Below are 17,008 nucleotides of genomic sequence, written 5' to 3'. Positions count from 1 at the left end.
GCTCAATGAGGCGTTCACGTTACATATGAACTTTGTACACTCTAAATGAACGTTCGAACTTGACAGTTTGCTGGTATGTATTGTACCAGGCGATCGAGCAAACAAAACAACAGTTATAACCACGTGAACGTGGGAACTTTTAATTACTTCACGTTAAAATGAGGCCCGTCTCCTAACAATGAAGACCCGTCCAATTGGGTAGACCTGACGTCACGTTTGTGCATTTTAGGGGAACTTGGAGAGACCGTGTAATTGTAGAAAGTGTCGGTGAGGAGTTGTGTCTCAGTTGAGTTTATTTTGTCTTTGGATCGTCGGATTTGGGCCATGTCATGTCCCACTTCCTTTATATACAAATATCCGTTAAAAAAAAATACAAAATCTTTGTGGTTAGCAGCCCGGCTAATCGCCATGCCTCCGTGGCGTCTGTGTTGGGAGGGCGACTTGGCATACACGTTGAAATTAAGCGTAACTTGCTTATTTCTCAACTGATTTTCATGAGTATTACTTTTTTGTTTTTTGTAAATGCCAAAGCGTGTGCTATCAATGAAGAACATTTGATTTAAAAAAAAAAGCCTCAAAACTATTTATACACGTGAAAGAAAGGTTACTCCCAGTTTTCTTGTCGTAATTGTACTGCGTTGTACACAACCGTAAGGAGCACAGTGGACTGGCATCTTGGATCTTTGGGTATTCTTGCCGTCCACATACATGAAATGCGCTGATGACTTTGACCCTCCTAGCTTAGCGACGCCGTAGGCGCTCTTTAAAAGAGGCGTGTCCTATCTATGTTGACCCTCCTATCTTAGCGTCGCCGTAGGCACGCTCTTTTAAGAGGCGTGTCCTATTTTGACCCTCCTAGCTTAGCGCTCATTCGTATTCGTGAGGGTTTTTCTACTTGGGTCCTCGTGGAAGATGACATTTCATTTGAGGATGATAAAAGTGATAATAACAATAATCACAATAATGTAACTCAACTTGATGACTATTGCATACCGAGTGTAAGAATGGCGTCGCTGGTTCTAACTTAAAATTAAAAAAAAAAAAAATCTAATAATGACTCCTGAGACAAAGTGACAAAGGTCACGTTGACGATATTAAGGGGGCTTCAAGGTCACACATAAGCACCAATTGTAATAGGATTCATCATCAGGAATAACAACAATGACATTTATTTAATTTAACAATTGAAACAAAACAATCAAACAGTGCAGACACTCGTGTGGGAAAAGGAGGGAGGGGCTATTTTCACCAGTGGATTCAAGTACCAAGAACTAAGGTGGAAATACAGATTAGGAACTGGAAGTCTTGTACGTGTTCTTTTGTGTAATACCACTTTTTGTCCACGAGGAGCTCTAGTGTAGTGAGAAGGAGAGAACTTCATCCACGTTGAGCGCGTCTGTCCGTCAATCAAGACCACCAGGAAAGAGACGCCATTTTCTCTTTTAGCGCATTTCCACTGCAGGGATTTTACCCTGAAACATCTGGGGTAGTTTATGAGGGCCAAAAGAAGAGCGTGCTTGAGGAGTAGTAGTTTTGATAGATCTAGGAACCATTGGGGCTGGTTCTGCAGCTGTGAACTTTTTTGACAGGAACCGTTTAGCAACTAAGGAAGTAAGAACCAAAACCAAGACCGAAAGGTTCCTGGAACTTCAGACATCAGTCAATCAAGAAAGAGGCGCAACTATTAGAATTTGTTTTAAAGATCTTACAAGAGTGCTGATTGTCATCTGTGTCTTTTTGCACATTTCCACTGCAGGGACTTTACCCTGGAACTTCTGGGGTAGTTTATAGGGGCCAAAAAGAAGATCTTGCTTCAGGGGATAGTACTTTTGGGAGGACCAGCAACATTTGTTCTGTCGCTCTGAACAGATCCTCTTGGAACAACAAGTACAAAGATCTGAAAGTTCCTGGAATTGTAGGTGTCTGTCAAGGGAAGAGACAGAACTAGGAACCTTTCGAAAACCATTTTGCCACTGGACTATAGCCAAAGTTGAGTTCTGGGGTTATTTTGGGGGGGAAAAAGAAGACCCTGCTACGTGGGGCATTTTGAGACATTCATGAACCTTTGGAATAGCGTCTGCATCTCTGAGCGTATCTTTATTGGAACCTTTTAGTTCTAGGAACTAAAAGTACAAAGCACTAAAGTCATTAAGAAATGAGATGGCTCTAGGAACCTTTGGACTGAAATTTAGTTAGCGGGTATTTCATGGAGGCTGAAAAGAAGACCCTGCTAAGGGGAACCTTTTAGATACAGGAACTACAAGTGCCAAGAACTGATGGTGAAGCTGGAAGTAAAAATTCCTGGAACTCCTGGACGTATGTCAATTCAGTCAATCGGTGAACTTTTTCAGGAGCTTTCCTATTGACGTGAGTGTTCCACCAAAACTACCTGAGTAAAAAGGTTCCCCGAAGTTCTGATATAATTCCTCCTGCTCCTTCTAGAAGGCCGCAGAAAATTTGAGGAACTTTTGCTACCAGGAACTGCGGTAACATTTCCTTCTCTTTTTGTGCAAAAGGGCCTGTTATGTTTGGATCAAAATGTAGTTCTGAGGTCCTTTTTGAGGACTAAACTAAGACCCTGTTGAGGAGTGTAGTACTTTCGAGAGGTCCAGGAGCCTAAACAGATTTGATTGGAAGCTTTTTGTTCCGGGAACAACATATACCAATGATTTAAAATTTCCTGGAACTATAAGCATCAAGACCACCCGGTAAGGGCCAGAACCAAATACCTTTGTCAGGCCATCGTGGGTTTAGATCTAAATTTAGTTGCAAAAGATGACCCTGCTGGGGGTAGTGGTACTTTTCATAGATCCCACAACCGTCGTGGCGGGGCTGATTGGAACGTTTTAGGTGCCAGAAAACAAAAACCAAAGGTTTTCTGGAACTTTAGGTGGAAATGTGGCCTCTGAAAAGGAAGTCATACATAGGCAGAGAGCACGTGCACGTTTTCATGTCATATTGTTTTTGTCCACAAGAGGAAACAGTGAGTCTGTCAATCGAACGTCCAAGGACGTCTCCTGACGACGAAAAGTTTGGATTGGAAAGCGAGGTGAAGCTATTAAATACTGGTTGGTTAAAAAAAACAAAACGTTTTTTTTAATAAGCGCCACCAAGTGGGCGTGGTCAATCCGTACGCCATTTTGTTGTTTCAATTTTCAATTGGGAATCAAACACTAAAAACAAAACCAAATAAAGTGACTTTTTTTTTTTTTTTTTTTTTTTTGGGAGGTGATTGTCAAAGTGTGGTAGGCGGGCTCCCTCTAGTGGTACGCAAAAGAATCCCTGCTCAAGAATAGTTGAGTTGTATTTCACGTTTTCACACATTTGCATTTAATCGTTAAAGACAGTTTGACTTGGGGCAAATCGCTTCAATGATATTTATCGTTATTTTCATTCTTCTTGCAACAATTGTGCAATGAGGGATATTTATATTGTGGACCGAGATAATACAGGTTTTTATATATACCGTAGTGGACTATGTAGTTGACTCTTGGGCTAAAACGATTCATCGAATACTCCCTTATCACTAAATAAGGAATGTTTTTTAATATAGTGGTCTATTTATTTATTAAAAAAACAAATAGTCTGAACAAAAGAAATGTAAAACCTACTAACTATTCTTTATATCGGGATTTTCATCGAGTGAACTGTATATTTGACTCAAGGGCTGAAACGATGAAATGAAAACTCCCTGATCGCTCCATCGCGATTTTTGGGTATGAAAATGTGAAATGAAAAAAACCCACTTTGGAACACTTCTCATATCAGATCATCGTATTAAAGCTATTTTCACACCACTACTTATCAATTTGTCTCCTATCGAAAATCAAAACAATACGCCGGAAACGGAAAATCGTTTTTCTGTATCGGCGCAACGCATCGTGGGATATTTGATTGTCTCGTAAGATCGTTGGTCACAATTGAAAATTCCAAACACAAGCCTCAGTCCTGCTTTGCCACTTCTTCGATCGGAGCCTAAAATGGAATATCATTTTCCATATTCCATTTTGTCATTTGTTTGCGTGAAACGGCAAAACAACGAGTCGCTTTTGTTGTTTTTGATCTTGCTTTCCAATTGAAGGACGGGCGCCGGCGCTCACGGCTGCTGCGTGCCGACGGACGGCGGCGTGACGGTCCGCTGGGCGGCGGCGGCGGCGGCGACGTGGTCGTGCAGCTTCCTGACGTGCTTCTTGAGGTCAAAGTTCCGGCAGAATCCCTTGCCGCACGTGGGGCAGGTGAAGGGCTTCTTGTCGTTGTGCGTGTGCATGTGGAAGGTGAGGTTGTACACTTGGTGGAAGGCTTTGCTGCAGATGGAACACTTGAACTGCTTCTCGCCGCTGTGCGTCAGCTTGTGGTTCTTGTAGTTGCCTGCGCGGGACGCACGGGGGGCGCCCAAAAACACACAACGCAGACTTTTAGCGGACGACGACTCAAAACCTCGGGGGAGATGACTTTGGATGCAATTGTAACCGTTCAAAATCGAGAAAAGCCATCAAAAGGGAATCCAATGTTATTAGTAATATTGTAAGTAATACGAGACGCCGCAGCTCATCAGTGCGGCGCTAATATTAGTCATTCTATGCAGAGGATGAAGAATGTACGACTGAGCACTGTTATAATGTCTGGCCACGTGTTGTTGGGACACCATTTGAGTTCAAATATCCTTAAAGCATAACAACATTGCTCGAGAGGCGGTATTTAGCATTAGCATTAAGCTAGAGGACAGAAAGGCGAAGCTACGTGGCAGTTTTCGATCCAAAAGTCGTAATAGTCTTTGTGTTATGTTTAGTTTTAGAGTAAACTTCAAGTGGGCGTGACAAATGAAAAGCTTGAAGGAAGCACTCCTCGCCTCTTATTTGGACCACTGCGCGAGCAATCGCGTCTTCTTTTCGGAGGATGCGGCTGTTACCATGGCGACAATGCAACGCCTCCTTTAGCAATCCTATTTGTGCGAAAATGATGAGAATGTTCATTTTAACGCGCACTATTTGAGCACGGTAACTTTTTTTTTTTTTGAAATCATAAACACGACAGTCGTTCGTGAACAATTACATCAAATCAGTAACACCTAGTGACCGTAGGGGGCGCCCTGGAGCTAGCAAATGACAGCCTCGCTATATTCTTGAGGAAACGCTCGTTTATATTATAATATTCCGATTTTTTTTTTTTGGGGGGGGGGGGGGGGGGGGGGGATCAGCAGGTGTGAAACATTCCATTATCTACTTTTTTTTTTTTTTGCAAAATGTTTGATATCAACACCAAATAACGTTGCTGATGATATTGGGTAAAAATGATCATTTACACGACAGATGCTTAAAAAATAAACCCATGCCTCAATGTTGAAAACATGATATTCAATATATCATTACACGGTTTACGATATTTGAAGGTCACTATTTTTGAAAAGTGACGTAAATTTCGAAATCCAACTTTTCACCCTTGCCTTTTCACCCTTTTTTTTTTTTTTTTTGCTGTGTTCGATTCCTGTTGACTTTGTCGCAGGCGAGAGTGGCCTCGGCGAGGCTGACATGGAGGAAACGTGTCCGGCGTGCGTTACCTTTCTGGTGGAATCCTTTGCCGCAGAACTCGCACACGAAAGGTTTGTAGCCGGCGTGGATGCGCGTGTGCGTGTTGAGCGTCGAGCTGCGGTTGAACGCCTTGCCGCACTGCGCGCACTTGTGAGGCTTTTCCTGAGGCACAGCGACGACACTTTTCACACTTTTCACACATTTGCACATTTTGGCATTGTCAAGCTTGATCGTACAAATAAATCCCGTCTTCCGCGGGGAAACCTGCCAAACGAATAGACGGCGATTAATAAAGGGGCGCACGTGTGTGACGTACTAAATGAATTCGTACTTTGATCAAATGTGACGATTCGCGATATGACCACGTGCCTACGGTGGTTTCTTATTAGGAGGAATATTATTCAAATTGCACGTGATTCCCATGCGCTCAAGTGACGTCAAATATCCAATATTGAACACGTCGGAATCACGTGCAACCGATGCTCCAATCGAGTCAATTCGAAGGACTTTTTTGGAAATGCGGTTTGACGACCACCTCGGCGTGCGTGCGTGCGTGCGTGCGTGTTACCTGAGTGTGGATGATCTTGTGTCTGCAGAGTGTGCTGGCCTGCCTGAAGCCTTTGCCGCAAACTTTGCAGACAAACGGCCGCGCGCCCGTGTGCACGGGCATGTGACGAGTCAGGTTGTAGTGCGCGTTGAACACCTGAAACACACGAAACGCGATGACGTCGTCAATTCACGGTGGCACGCAAACCTATCGAAAATCATTTTTGAACATGCCGAAAAACAGACTGGGAAAAAAAACAACTTCATTTTCGCTCCAATGCGACTCAAATGTGGTCAACTGACGTCATAATAATAATAATAATATATATATTTTTTTAAATCATTCAAGGGACTTCCCAATATTATTTGAGACAGATTTAAGCCGTTTGTCAACAAATACATTCGAATCATGTTCAACGATTTAAGCGTGTCAACAAAAATTGATGAAGTATTAAAAACTTCATTTGAGACATGTTCGGAAATGACATTTTAAACATGTGTTTGATTAAAAAAAAGAATAATTGAAAAAAAAAAACACGTTCGATTGCCGAAACGCGTCCAAATACACGTCCAATGACGTCATTCCCAACGAGTTGAACACGCACTGCACATTTTCAAAAGAGCAAACGCGTTCAAACGATCTCAGTTTGGACAAATGGGAAATGTTGAAAATATCATTTCATCATTCTGTTCAAACTCGTTTCATGTCTAAAAAAAAAAAAATGCATTTTGCAAATAGTATGTTCAAAAAAAATGTCTCCAAAGATAAGCTAGGAAGAGTGATAAAAAGGAAAGAGAGCAAATATCAATTTAGGCGCGTCTGGGAATATTTCAAAACACGTTTGAAACATATTTCAAATAACAGCACGTGTCAAAATCTTCATCAAAGCAGGTGAAAAGCGCGTGAAATCGATCCTTGTTCGATCAATGCCGAGATGCGATTTGAAACGACATTTTCGGCGAACTTTCCAAATCGAATTTTGAGATTATTCACAACGGTTTAAAAAAAAAAAAAAAAAAAAAAGAACCGGTGAGAATAAAAGGGACATCACGACGTCGAGCAATTTCCCAAAGTGCAACGAGAAAAGGACTCATATAATTGTTTTGTTGTTTTTGCCATCTTTGTCGAAAGCGGCGACCGGGTGACTTTTTGTGAGCTTTTCGAATGACGGCAGCGCTCGGGAAGAGCAAAAACGTACTTTCCCGCAGACTTCGCAGGTGAACACTTTGACTTTGCCGCCCGCGAGCCTCGCCGCCGCCGCCGCCGCCGCCGCCGCCGCCGCCTCGGCCGAATTCTTGGGACTCTTGTCTCCGAACAAGTCGCGCTCCTTGAGGAGGTTGCGGAGGTGGTCGTTCGGGGCCGCCCGGTGCCCGCCGCCCGCCAGCAGGTAGGACGCCATCGGGTGCAGGTCGAAGAGTCCCGCCGGAGCGGAAGCCTCCCCGGGACCGGCGCCGCAGTCCAGGTAGCACACGGTCCCTCGGGACGGGAACGACGACGACTGGGTGACCACGCGGGGGCGGAACAGTTTGTATTGGCCGCCGTCCGGCTGGTAGTTGAGTCCGAAGCCGAGCGGGCCGTCCGCAGAGTCCAGGGCGAGCCGGCGCTGGTCGGCGGCGGCTGCGGCGGCGGCGGCGGCGGCCGCGTACCCGAGCGGAAGCAGCGGGATCACGCAGTGCAGCGGCGGCGGCGGGACGGCCTTGGGTTCGGGCGTCCGGGCCATGATCCGCTCGATGGAGAAGGCCAGGGACTTGGCGTGCGACGAGGAGGCCCCCTGCCCCTGCGGCCCCTGCGGCGGCTGCCGCTGGCCCCAGGCGGAGGCGCGGTGGGCGTCCATGGAGCGCGCCGGAAGGAGGGCGGCGGCGAGCGGCCTCGGGCAGCGGCCCGCCGGGCGGCACCCCCGCCCCCGCTCTCTCCCTCCCACCGCAAAGCTCGATGGCGGCGTGCGGGGAGCCGGGACCCCGCGCTCGCTCGGATCGTTAGCGCGCGAACCCGGATCGCCGATCACCGGGAGGAAGAGGAGGAAGAGGAGGAGGAGGTGCACGCGTCGCGCGACGGGACGCGCGCTCGAGTGGACGACTTCGCCGCTCTCCGGACCCCTCGTGCCTCCGCGTGACGTCACCTCGGAGCACGTGACTCACGTACGGACGCGCGGAGCTGGCCGCGCGCGCTCCACTAACCGTCACCGAAAGTTACCGGAGCGGGTTATTCGGGCATTCGGTTCCAGAAAAAGGCAACTCAACAAAACATTGGAATCCCGTGCGACCGCAAAAGCGTACAGTTGGCGTCACAGATGAGAGTTGACCGCGTCTTAAAATGTTCAAAGTTTGAAATCAACCAAATCTGTCAAGCCGCGTGCGTGCGTGCGTGCGTGCGTGCGCGCGCGCGCTTGCTGGCGAAATCCTTTTCGATGTGGAACCAAAATGTGGCGTTGCGTTGAAGAGCGAAACATACACCGATATTGATATTTGCAATATTTCCTTGCATTGTGGTTGTCCAAACATTTTCAGAGCTACGGTCATTGCTTTGATGCAACAAACTCATTTTTCATTTTCTCATGCGTGATAATGCGCATTCTTTCAAGTCAAATCAAATCCATTTCAATGAACAATAAAAATGCTAAGAAACCCAAAAGCCATCACTTTCGTTCTTAAAAACATGACATCTATTTTGGGCCCTTAAAATCTTACAAATTTTTTTTTTAAAACGAAACAGTAAAGATTTTCTTTTTTTTTTGTTATTACAGTTGGTCGACGGTTTTTCTTTTTCTGGACAATTTTATGACGAGAAGTTTATTTTCCCCTTTAGAGAATATCATCAATACAATGAATCAAAAAAAGATATTAAAACGATTAAATACGTGGCTTCATACTTTGTAGTTATTTAGAAAAGTGGACTCCCAATTTTGAATTTTCACCTGCATGAAATATTGATCTTCATACTGTATTTCCTTCTATAGTTTGACCACATTTGTAGACTTTTTCGATACCGATCATTTTTTTAAAATTCTGTATTACCTTTTCAATGTATTGTATGATTGTAATTATGCCTAATAATTCGGACTGCCAGCCAATCCTTTTTTTTTTTTTTTCGTCTGAAGATCACATGACAAAAACAAAGCAAGCTGCTTGAAAAACATTTTTATTGGACAACACGTGACACGCTCGGAAGCAGAATACATCATCATCATCATCATCCGTCCATTTTTTTTCCCGCGTTCTGAAACAACTTCAATGACAATAAAAAGCATTCAACGATGTGCAAAAAAAAACACAAATAGCATAAATGGTCGCGATTTTTCGTAATCAATAATTGGGTTCGTTCGACCCAAAACAAATCGGTTGCACGTAATTCAAATGTGCCAAAGTGACGTCATTTGCCTCGAAAATAATCCAACAAAATACAAATTGAACGTTGCAATCGCGTTCCAATGACGTCAATTCAAAGAAGCCCGGTTTCGGGCTGTCACGTGATTGGCTCGCGCAATTCTTGAACTTTTCATTTGTCAAATATGAATCATATGCAGACTACAAACGATACAAGAACGTGTCCACGAAAATGACTCGTCGTCGTCATTATCGTCTCGCTGTTCACCAAAAGGTTCTGGCGTTCCGCGGAAAACATCGCTTGCTGCTGTTTCGGTTAGCAAACCGAGGTCAAATAGGCTCAGTCAGCAGTTAACTCTTGAATTTCCGCACAAGGGGGCGGGGTCTATTGAAAGGGAGGTGTCAATTTCCTCAAGGGGACGATTTGTTCGAGAGACCGTTTAGGTGCCGCTGTTTCGGCTAGCGACGGAATTGACGTGGGCTCGAGTGTGAATGCGGACAGATTGGCAAAAAAAGATTTGAAAATGTATTCTTAAAAAAACGTATGCGAGGGCAGGCATTTAATTTGTCGACCGCTGATGACAAACGTGGCGGCTAATTTGAGCACGGTGTCAACTTGAAATACAGTACAAGACTAACATTTTTTTTTTTTTTTTACGACCGACCTGAAGCGAGTATAAAAGTCTCCGCAGCCCTGGTCGAATGTCAGCTTTTTTTTTGGTGATTTCAACATCCCCCCCCCCCCCCCCCCCCCCCACCACATTTTAATGTGACATTCCAACTCAACTAAAAGCCTCAAATCGAACTTTTCCAAAGTCTGAGTGAAAACAAACAAGTGGGATCGTGCGGTCGCACAAGTGCGCACACCTTCTCCGGTTCACATTCAAATTCACGTTAGACGGCAGTCAGCGCACACCTGCCACCATTTACAGCGCCTCTGATTAACCCCGAATTAGCTTTAGATGATCTAGTAGGCTTTTCTTGACAAAAACCAGTCTCATTTTTATTTATTTTTTTTTTTTTACATCACGAAAAAAGCTGGCATTTGACGACGGGCGTGCCGACTTTTTATAGCCACCGTACATACCGACCCACCTCATTTGGTTTGCTAACATTAGCGGCACTAGAACAACACAAATGCTACATTAGCTTAGCTCGTGGCCTTTGATTTCTTCGCTGACGCGACGCCCGACGTTTTAAGGTGACTACGATTCAGTCGTCGTCTTGGTCGCTGTCCCGCATGCTGACGCCGTCCAGGCCGCCCCCCGCCTTGACGGCCAGCGTGGCCTCCTCCACCGTCAGACGCTTGTAGATCGTTTCGTAGCTTTTGTTGTTGAGCGTGGCGTCCAGCACGCCCTGAAGGCGGAAGTCGCGGTAGCTCTTCTGCGGGCGGGACGAGATCGGGGGTAGGGCGGGGAGGTTTAGACGGAGAAGGGGTCGGATCGTGAGCTAGCAAGTCTTTGGGGTCATGATGATACATGAACAAACTAAATGAGCTCATGATTGAATACATTACAAACAAATGCGGAATATGACTTAGTTGAAGCAAATGATCTGCCAACAGAACAGGAATATTTGACTTGGCGAGATTTCTGAAAACGAGTACGACCCACAATGAGTCTTTCTTGTTTTAAAGACCCTGAAAAGGGAATTCCAAGATTTGTTTCTTAATACCTTCCACGTTTGAAGAAAACTGCTGAAAACGACGAACGATGGAGTACAGAATTGTGGCGACATCACCCGAAACTCCTTTTCACCATTTCAAGTTTTCCCGATTTTTCGAACGTGCGACGTACGACGGGGGCGCACTTGGGCCTTGGCATGAGTTGCCCCGCCCCTACTAGATAAGCACTTCTAACTTACTCTTAACCAGTAATCAAATCGACAGGTTACACAAAAAAGCAAGAAGCGATATCTTGGCATATTTTGCCTTGATTTGAAGTATTCACTTCATGAACTTACTGCACATTATGGCCGGTAATTAATGAAACTTTCTGATGAACTGTCAAACTAAAGTATGAATGTCAAAATAAAAAGGATGAAATCTCCGGTGTACCGGCGTCTCGGTTACCTTGACGATCTTGATGAGGGTCTTGAGCTGGTACAGGTCCAGCTGGAGGTCCAGTCGGTCCGCCAACCACACGCACACCGCCTTCGTGGACACGCTGTACCATTGCTGTTCATCACAAAAAACACAGCGCGAACATGTCAACATTTCTTTCTGGTTTGTTTCTTGACCCTCAACCTGAGCAGAACCAAGTCAGTCAGATGGATGGAGACAAAATTGAAGGGGACGGACAAGAACGCGGTCACAGTTCTTTCTGGCCTGCTTCTGAAACCTCAACTTGAACATAGAATGAAGTCCACCAGATGGATGGAGACAAACATGAAGGGAAGTACAAGTGGAACAAGAACAAAGCTCCTACATGGGCGTAGGGGTGGTCCTGACATCATAGATCTCGTTTGTCACCTTCTCAGTACCAATATCCACAACTCCACAAGGATAGACCCATCAGGGTCGGTCCCGACTCCTACATCACCGTAAGGAATATTCGAGAGAGACGATCGCTGATGTGGGAATAGATTCTTATTGACTGACCAGTTCCTTCACCGAGGAACACCTTAGACCAGAAATGTCATCTGGTCCACGTGAAGGATTGAATATCAGATATGTCATCAAAATCAATCTGACGGACGAGGAGCAAACTTTATGTCTGAGCCTTTCCCAAGATTTGGAAAAGGAAAGCCGAGAAAGGAATCTTCACAAGGCAAGGAAGTCATTCCAAGTCTCGGAAGGATCTTCACTGAGGGATGAAGACCGCTTGAGGTTAAGTACTGAACTTTAAAACGAGGTATGGTTATTCTAAACCAAGGAAGGACCTCTAATCAAGGCTTATCACTACCGGCCAGAGTGGAAGCTTCAGCCCAAGGCTTGGAGATTTTTCCAAGTCGAGGAAGAATCCTTCACGGAGGGATGAAGACCACTTTGAATCAAGGACAGAAATTCTCTGAGGTACACTGGTTACTCCAGAACAAACACGGACTTTCAAGTCAAGGAAGGAACTTTCACTGAGGGATGATCACTCGAGGTCAAGGAGGTATGGAAGTTATTCCAGACCAAAGAAGGACCGGCAACCAACCTTGACCAAAGCACGTGAAGGGCTTTCAAGTCAAGGAACGAACCTTCACTCAGTGATGATCACTCTACGTCAAGGAGGAGGAAGGGTTATTTCCAGACCGAAGACGTTATCTCGACTGATGGATAAAGACCACTCCAGACAAAGGATCAAACTACTCTGAGGTATGGAGGTTACTCCAGACCAAAGAAAGACCTCATATCAACCCTCAACAAGTCATAGAGGTCATTCCAAGCCTAGAGCAGAATCGTCACAAAGGGCTTGGAGATTGGATGCTACGTTTTCCTGAGGGATGAAGACCACTATGCAGAGGATGAAGTATTTGTGAGGTATGGGTCCTCTGGACAAAAGACCCTTCGCCAACACACGGAGGTCATTGGAATCAAAGAAGGAAACATTCATAAGGTCTTGGGAATTGCTCTAAGGAGAATCACTCGAGCTCACGGAGAGAACTTTTAAACCAGGAATGGAGGTTATTCAAGACCAAGGATGGAAGTCTTATTAACCTTCCCCATGGCGTGGAGGTTTTTCAAGGCAAGAAAATAACCTTTGCATTTGAGGCTAAAGATGTAACCTTCTCTGAGGTACGGAAGCTATTTCAGACTGAAGGAGGGACCCCGAGTTGAGGAAGGAACCTTGACCGATGGATGAGACCACTCTAGACTAAGGATCTAACTACTTTGAGGTACAGAGGTTATTCCAGACCAAAGAAGGACCTCTTAACTTTGATTACGGCATGGAGATCCTCTCAAGTCAAGAGAGGGAGGCTCCAGATCAGTCTAGTCAAGAATTGAACTTCAAAGCAAGTCCATTCCAGGCCAAGCTGTGATTAGTTGAAATGTCGGAGCAGAGTCGAGACTAACCAGAAACGAGGGCCTGTCGCATGTCTTTTCTTTATGAACTGTCCACCGTCCCGGTTGTCAAGGTTGAAAGTGAAACCCTATTCAGACCACGCCCGGGGCTTCTCTTGTAGAACATCTTTTGAGGCTTGTGTTCTCCTTTTTACGAACAAGACAACTAAACGTCAATGGAAAGCGCTTCAACACAGTCGGTCGCTCATGTGAAAAGATTGCGAGGCGCCAAAATCATCCGGTGGATTCACAGCCGCTTTTCTTCTCCCTCCCGAGCAAATCAAACGCACGCAAACGACGAGCGCACCGATCGAGCGGCGGGTGCGACGCCGCTCTCCATTCAGCGTGCGGGAGATTGCCGTGACACCGCGCTGACCCCAAATATTCCGACGCGCTTGAAGAGGCTGCAGCCGCCCGCACTTCTAATTAATTTCTACTGCAGCGCGAGAAAAAAAACCCAGAGGTTACTTGACGCTTCGCACAAAAGCTCAAACATCTGGGGGGGGGGGGGTCGCCAGTACTTGATTCTGTCTATTCTGGGGCTGAATGTTTAATTATTTGAATAAACTCATCAAGCCATTAACGGGAGTCAAAGAGGGAAAAAAAACACAGAATGTTAACAACGTGACTCAAAAGTCTGCAAACTTAACTTTGCACCCAGCGAATTAACAAAACGACCCTTTGCTTTATCATCGTCATGGCGACCGCAATGACGGCGACGATGAGACGAATGTACGTTTTGTTTCCCGACATCACGGCGGATCAATGGACCACCTTGAAGTCCTTCAAAGCTTTTCCGCAAAAAAAAAAAAATAACAAAAAACTGACAAACTTTTACTCATCATAAACGCGGAACAGGAACAGATGAACGAGACGACAGATCAGACGACAAAAGACCTGCACTAAAGACCAGAAGACCGGGACTTCAACTCGACTATAACGGAAACTCGACAAATGACCTTGAGCTTCTTTACTTGCAACCTAAAAGCTCAGCTACGCAAAAAACATAAACTTGCGACGTAGGTGTGTGGTCAACGGAGAGATGACCTGGACTAAAAACCAGCTGACCAGGCCGAAAGTCCAGATGGCCATGACTAAAAACCCGACGCGACGCTGGACTTCAAATGGAGGACAACAGAAACGCCACAGTGGAATCGCAAACGAAGAAAGCAAAAAATGTACAACTTTGAGCTTCTTCCGCCTGGAGCATTGGATGTGTCCCGCACAAAGACAACAAATGTTTAGACTTCTTGTAGAACTAGACCACGACCACTAAGTGTCCTTTTAACAATTGTGTGCCGCTTTCTTTTTTTTTTACCTCAACGCTGCAAATTGTGAGATGCCGACCTGATTTTCATTGTTCCTGTGACGAATAAAGTTGTTGAAATTGAAACAGTCATACACACAAATGGAAAAAAAATGAAGCGTCGCAAGGAGCTGCTGTAGGCCCCAACTCACACCCCACCCTCACACGCAGAATAACCGACTGTCGCTCACTCACTAGACCACGCCCCTTAAAGGCGGACATCCTACACACAAACACTACTGTATGTACAGGAATTACACTTTACATTTTTTTTTATTATGTTTTTATACAGTACAGTTTGATTTTTTTTGGGGGGGGGGGGGGGGGCTTGGAGTGCTGGAACAGATTAATTAATTGAATTTCATATTAATAGAGAAACGCAAAGTGTATGTTGAATGCAAACTATATACATACACACTAACGTGCTAGCTTATTTAATACTGTACATTCATTGTAACTTGATACAGTGTGAAAGTACATATTTACATATATACTTATTTTCTCATGTGACAGTGTGTTTATTTGCCCAAATAACATTTTGATATATTTATTTTCCCAAATAATGTGAGAGCATATTCATTTCCTCAAATAAGGCAATAACACATATCGAACATTCATTGTCGATTGAAGTGAAAATACACATTTTCTCAAAGAATGTGATAGTATGTTTATTTCCTCAAACAATATTTGTATTGCATTTTTACTTCCTCAAATAATGTGATAGCATATTCATTTCCTCAAATAATAATGCGATATTGAACATTCATTGTCAATTGACAGTGTCATAATACACATTTTCTGAAACGGTCATAGTACATTTATTTGTTATAGCGTATTGATTTCTTCAAATGCGATAATAAAACATCCAAATAATGTGATGTCTATATTGGACGTTCATTGGCGCATTCTCAAAGAATTGATTTCCTCAAATAATAATGGGATCATTCATTTCCTTCTTCCGATGAAAATGTGAGAGTATGTTTTTATTTCTTCGAATAACGAGTGTGCTTGTAAAATGAGTGTTGTTGTGCCAAGATGCCAGCATGTGTCAATGTGCTGAAATTGCATGATTACATTGACACCAGCAGGTGGGCGCCCCCTCTTTTTTCTCCCCCACTTTATTTCTGACAGTAACACGCCGGCCCCCCAGAAGGACCGCCCCCCTCGCCCGTCTCATCAGCAGCCAGCCACTCCCGCCATCTGCTTTCACTGTCATCCTCTAATTTGCTCAATTAAGGAGCTCCCCCATACGCCGCTCGTTAACGACGTGTGTGCGTGCGCGCGTGTGCTGTCATCTTCATCATGATGATCGTCTTCATCATGCAGCACACGAGGACGACGGTAACGATCGACGACGGCGCCGCGAAGGACTCGACGGACGCGCCGACGCCTCGTCAAGAGGCGACCGCACACGCGCTTGTATTAGCGGATCGGATCTTTTCATAATCTCTGTCTGTTTATAAAACTTTACGATAACGACATACAATTATTGAATCGATTCCACAAAATCAAAAACAAACAAACAAAAAATATCTAATTTTGTACCTCTCAAATAATTAAACATCAGAAAAGAAGAATGTAAACAAGATTTAAAGAAGAAGGTGAGGCGGAAGTAAATGCTTAAGTGACAGAAGAAGGAAGAGGAAATCAAGTTCAAGTGTAAGTAAGTAAGTAAGTAAATAAATAAAGCTCAAGTAAAGGGGTAGGCAGGAGGAGATAAAGTGAAGTAAAGCGAAAGTGGCAATAAATAGGAAGTAAAACACTCGTAAAGAAAGAAGGAAAGCAAAAGTAGAGACAGAAGTGAAAAGAGGAGGAAGTAAAACAAGAAAGAAGAAAACTGCAAGTGAAGCAGAAGTGGAAATAAAGAAAACAAGTGCGAGTAAACATGAAGCAAAGTGGAAGAAATAAGAAAAGAATCCAATTAAATCAATGAAAGAAAGAAGCGAAGCGGAAGAGCTTCGCAGCGGTGAGTGGCGATTGGCGATTGGCGCGGGTTTCCATCGCGAATCCCGTTCGGCCTCCCGCGACAACGATGATGTTGATGATGTGATGATGCGCTTTATTATCTTCATCACGCTTGCGCAAAACGACCACGCGACGGCCGGCGAGTGGCTGAGCGCAGACGGGTCGAGAGGCCCGCTTCCTCCCCCACTCCCTCCCGCCGCCGCCGCCGCCTCGGAGCGTGCCTGGATGCCAGTGGGGCGCATTAGCTAGCCGCCCGCCCGCCCGCGCACGCACACACACAAATAGCAGCAATAATCCATGGCCGGCCGCTTTGTGCTACTAATGCGCGGCGAGATCTGAGGAGCCATGTCC

General features: G+C 45.0%; 2 protein-coding genes across 5 annotated transcripts in view; both read right to left on the bottom strand.

The window, feature by feature from the left end:
• Positions 1-1,146: 1,146 nt before the first annotated feature.
• fezf1 (FEZ family zinc finger 1) lies at positions 1,147-8,383 on the bottom strand. Of its 2 annotated transcripts, none has more exons than XM_061774595.1 (4): positions 7,274-8,383; positions 6,097-6,231; positions 5,558-5,792; positions 1,147-4,368 (listed from the first exon to the last, which is right to left on the bottom strand). In XM_061774595.1, exons 1-4 carry the CDS (start codon positions 7,907-7,909, stop codon positions 4,097-4,099), a joined length of 1,278 nt encoding a protein of 425 aa, XP_061630579.1. In that variant the 5' UTR covers positions 7,910-8,383; the 3' UTR covers positions 1,147-4,096. The 2 variants fall into 2 exon arrangements, with proteins under 2 accessions (XP_061630579.1, XP_061630580.1); XM_061774596.1 differs by having other exon boundaries at positions 5,558-5,690.
• An 814-nt stretch (positions 8,384-9,197) lies between these two features.
• Positions 9,198-17,008, bottom strand: part of cadps2 (Ca++-dependent secretion activator 2) — a 74,461-nt gene continuing 66,650 nt past the window's right edge. For all 3 annotated transcript variants that reach the window (XM_061772409.1, XM_061772410.1, XM_061772411.1), the window contains 2 exons: positions 11,470-11,574; positions 9,198-10,781 (listed from right to left, as the gene is read on the bottom strand). In XM_061772409.1, the coding sequence (XP_061628393.1) occupies positions 10,611-10,781; positions 11,470-11,574 (276 nt within the window). In that variant the 3' untranslated portion in view covers positions 9,198-10,610. The remainder of the gene's footprint in view (positions 10,782-11,469; positions 11,575-17,008) is intronic.

This window comes from Phyllopteryx taeniolatus, chromosome 5 (genome assembly GCF_024500385.1).
Source record: "Phyllopteryx taeniolatus isolate TA_2022b chromosome 5, UOR_Ptae_1.2, whole genome shotgun sequence".
NCBI classification, from domain to species: domain Eukaryota; kingdom Metazoa; phylum Chordata; class Actinopteri; order Syngnathiformes; family Syngnathidae; genus Phyllopteryx; species Phyllopteryx taeniolatus.
The sequence above is the reverse complement of the archived record's forward strand: the minus strand, read 5'-3'. Positions and strand labels throughout refer to the sequence as shown.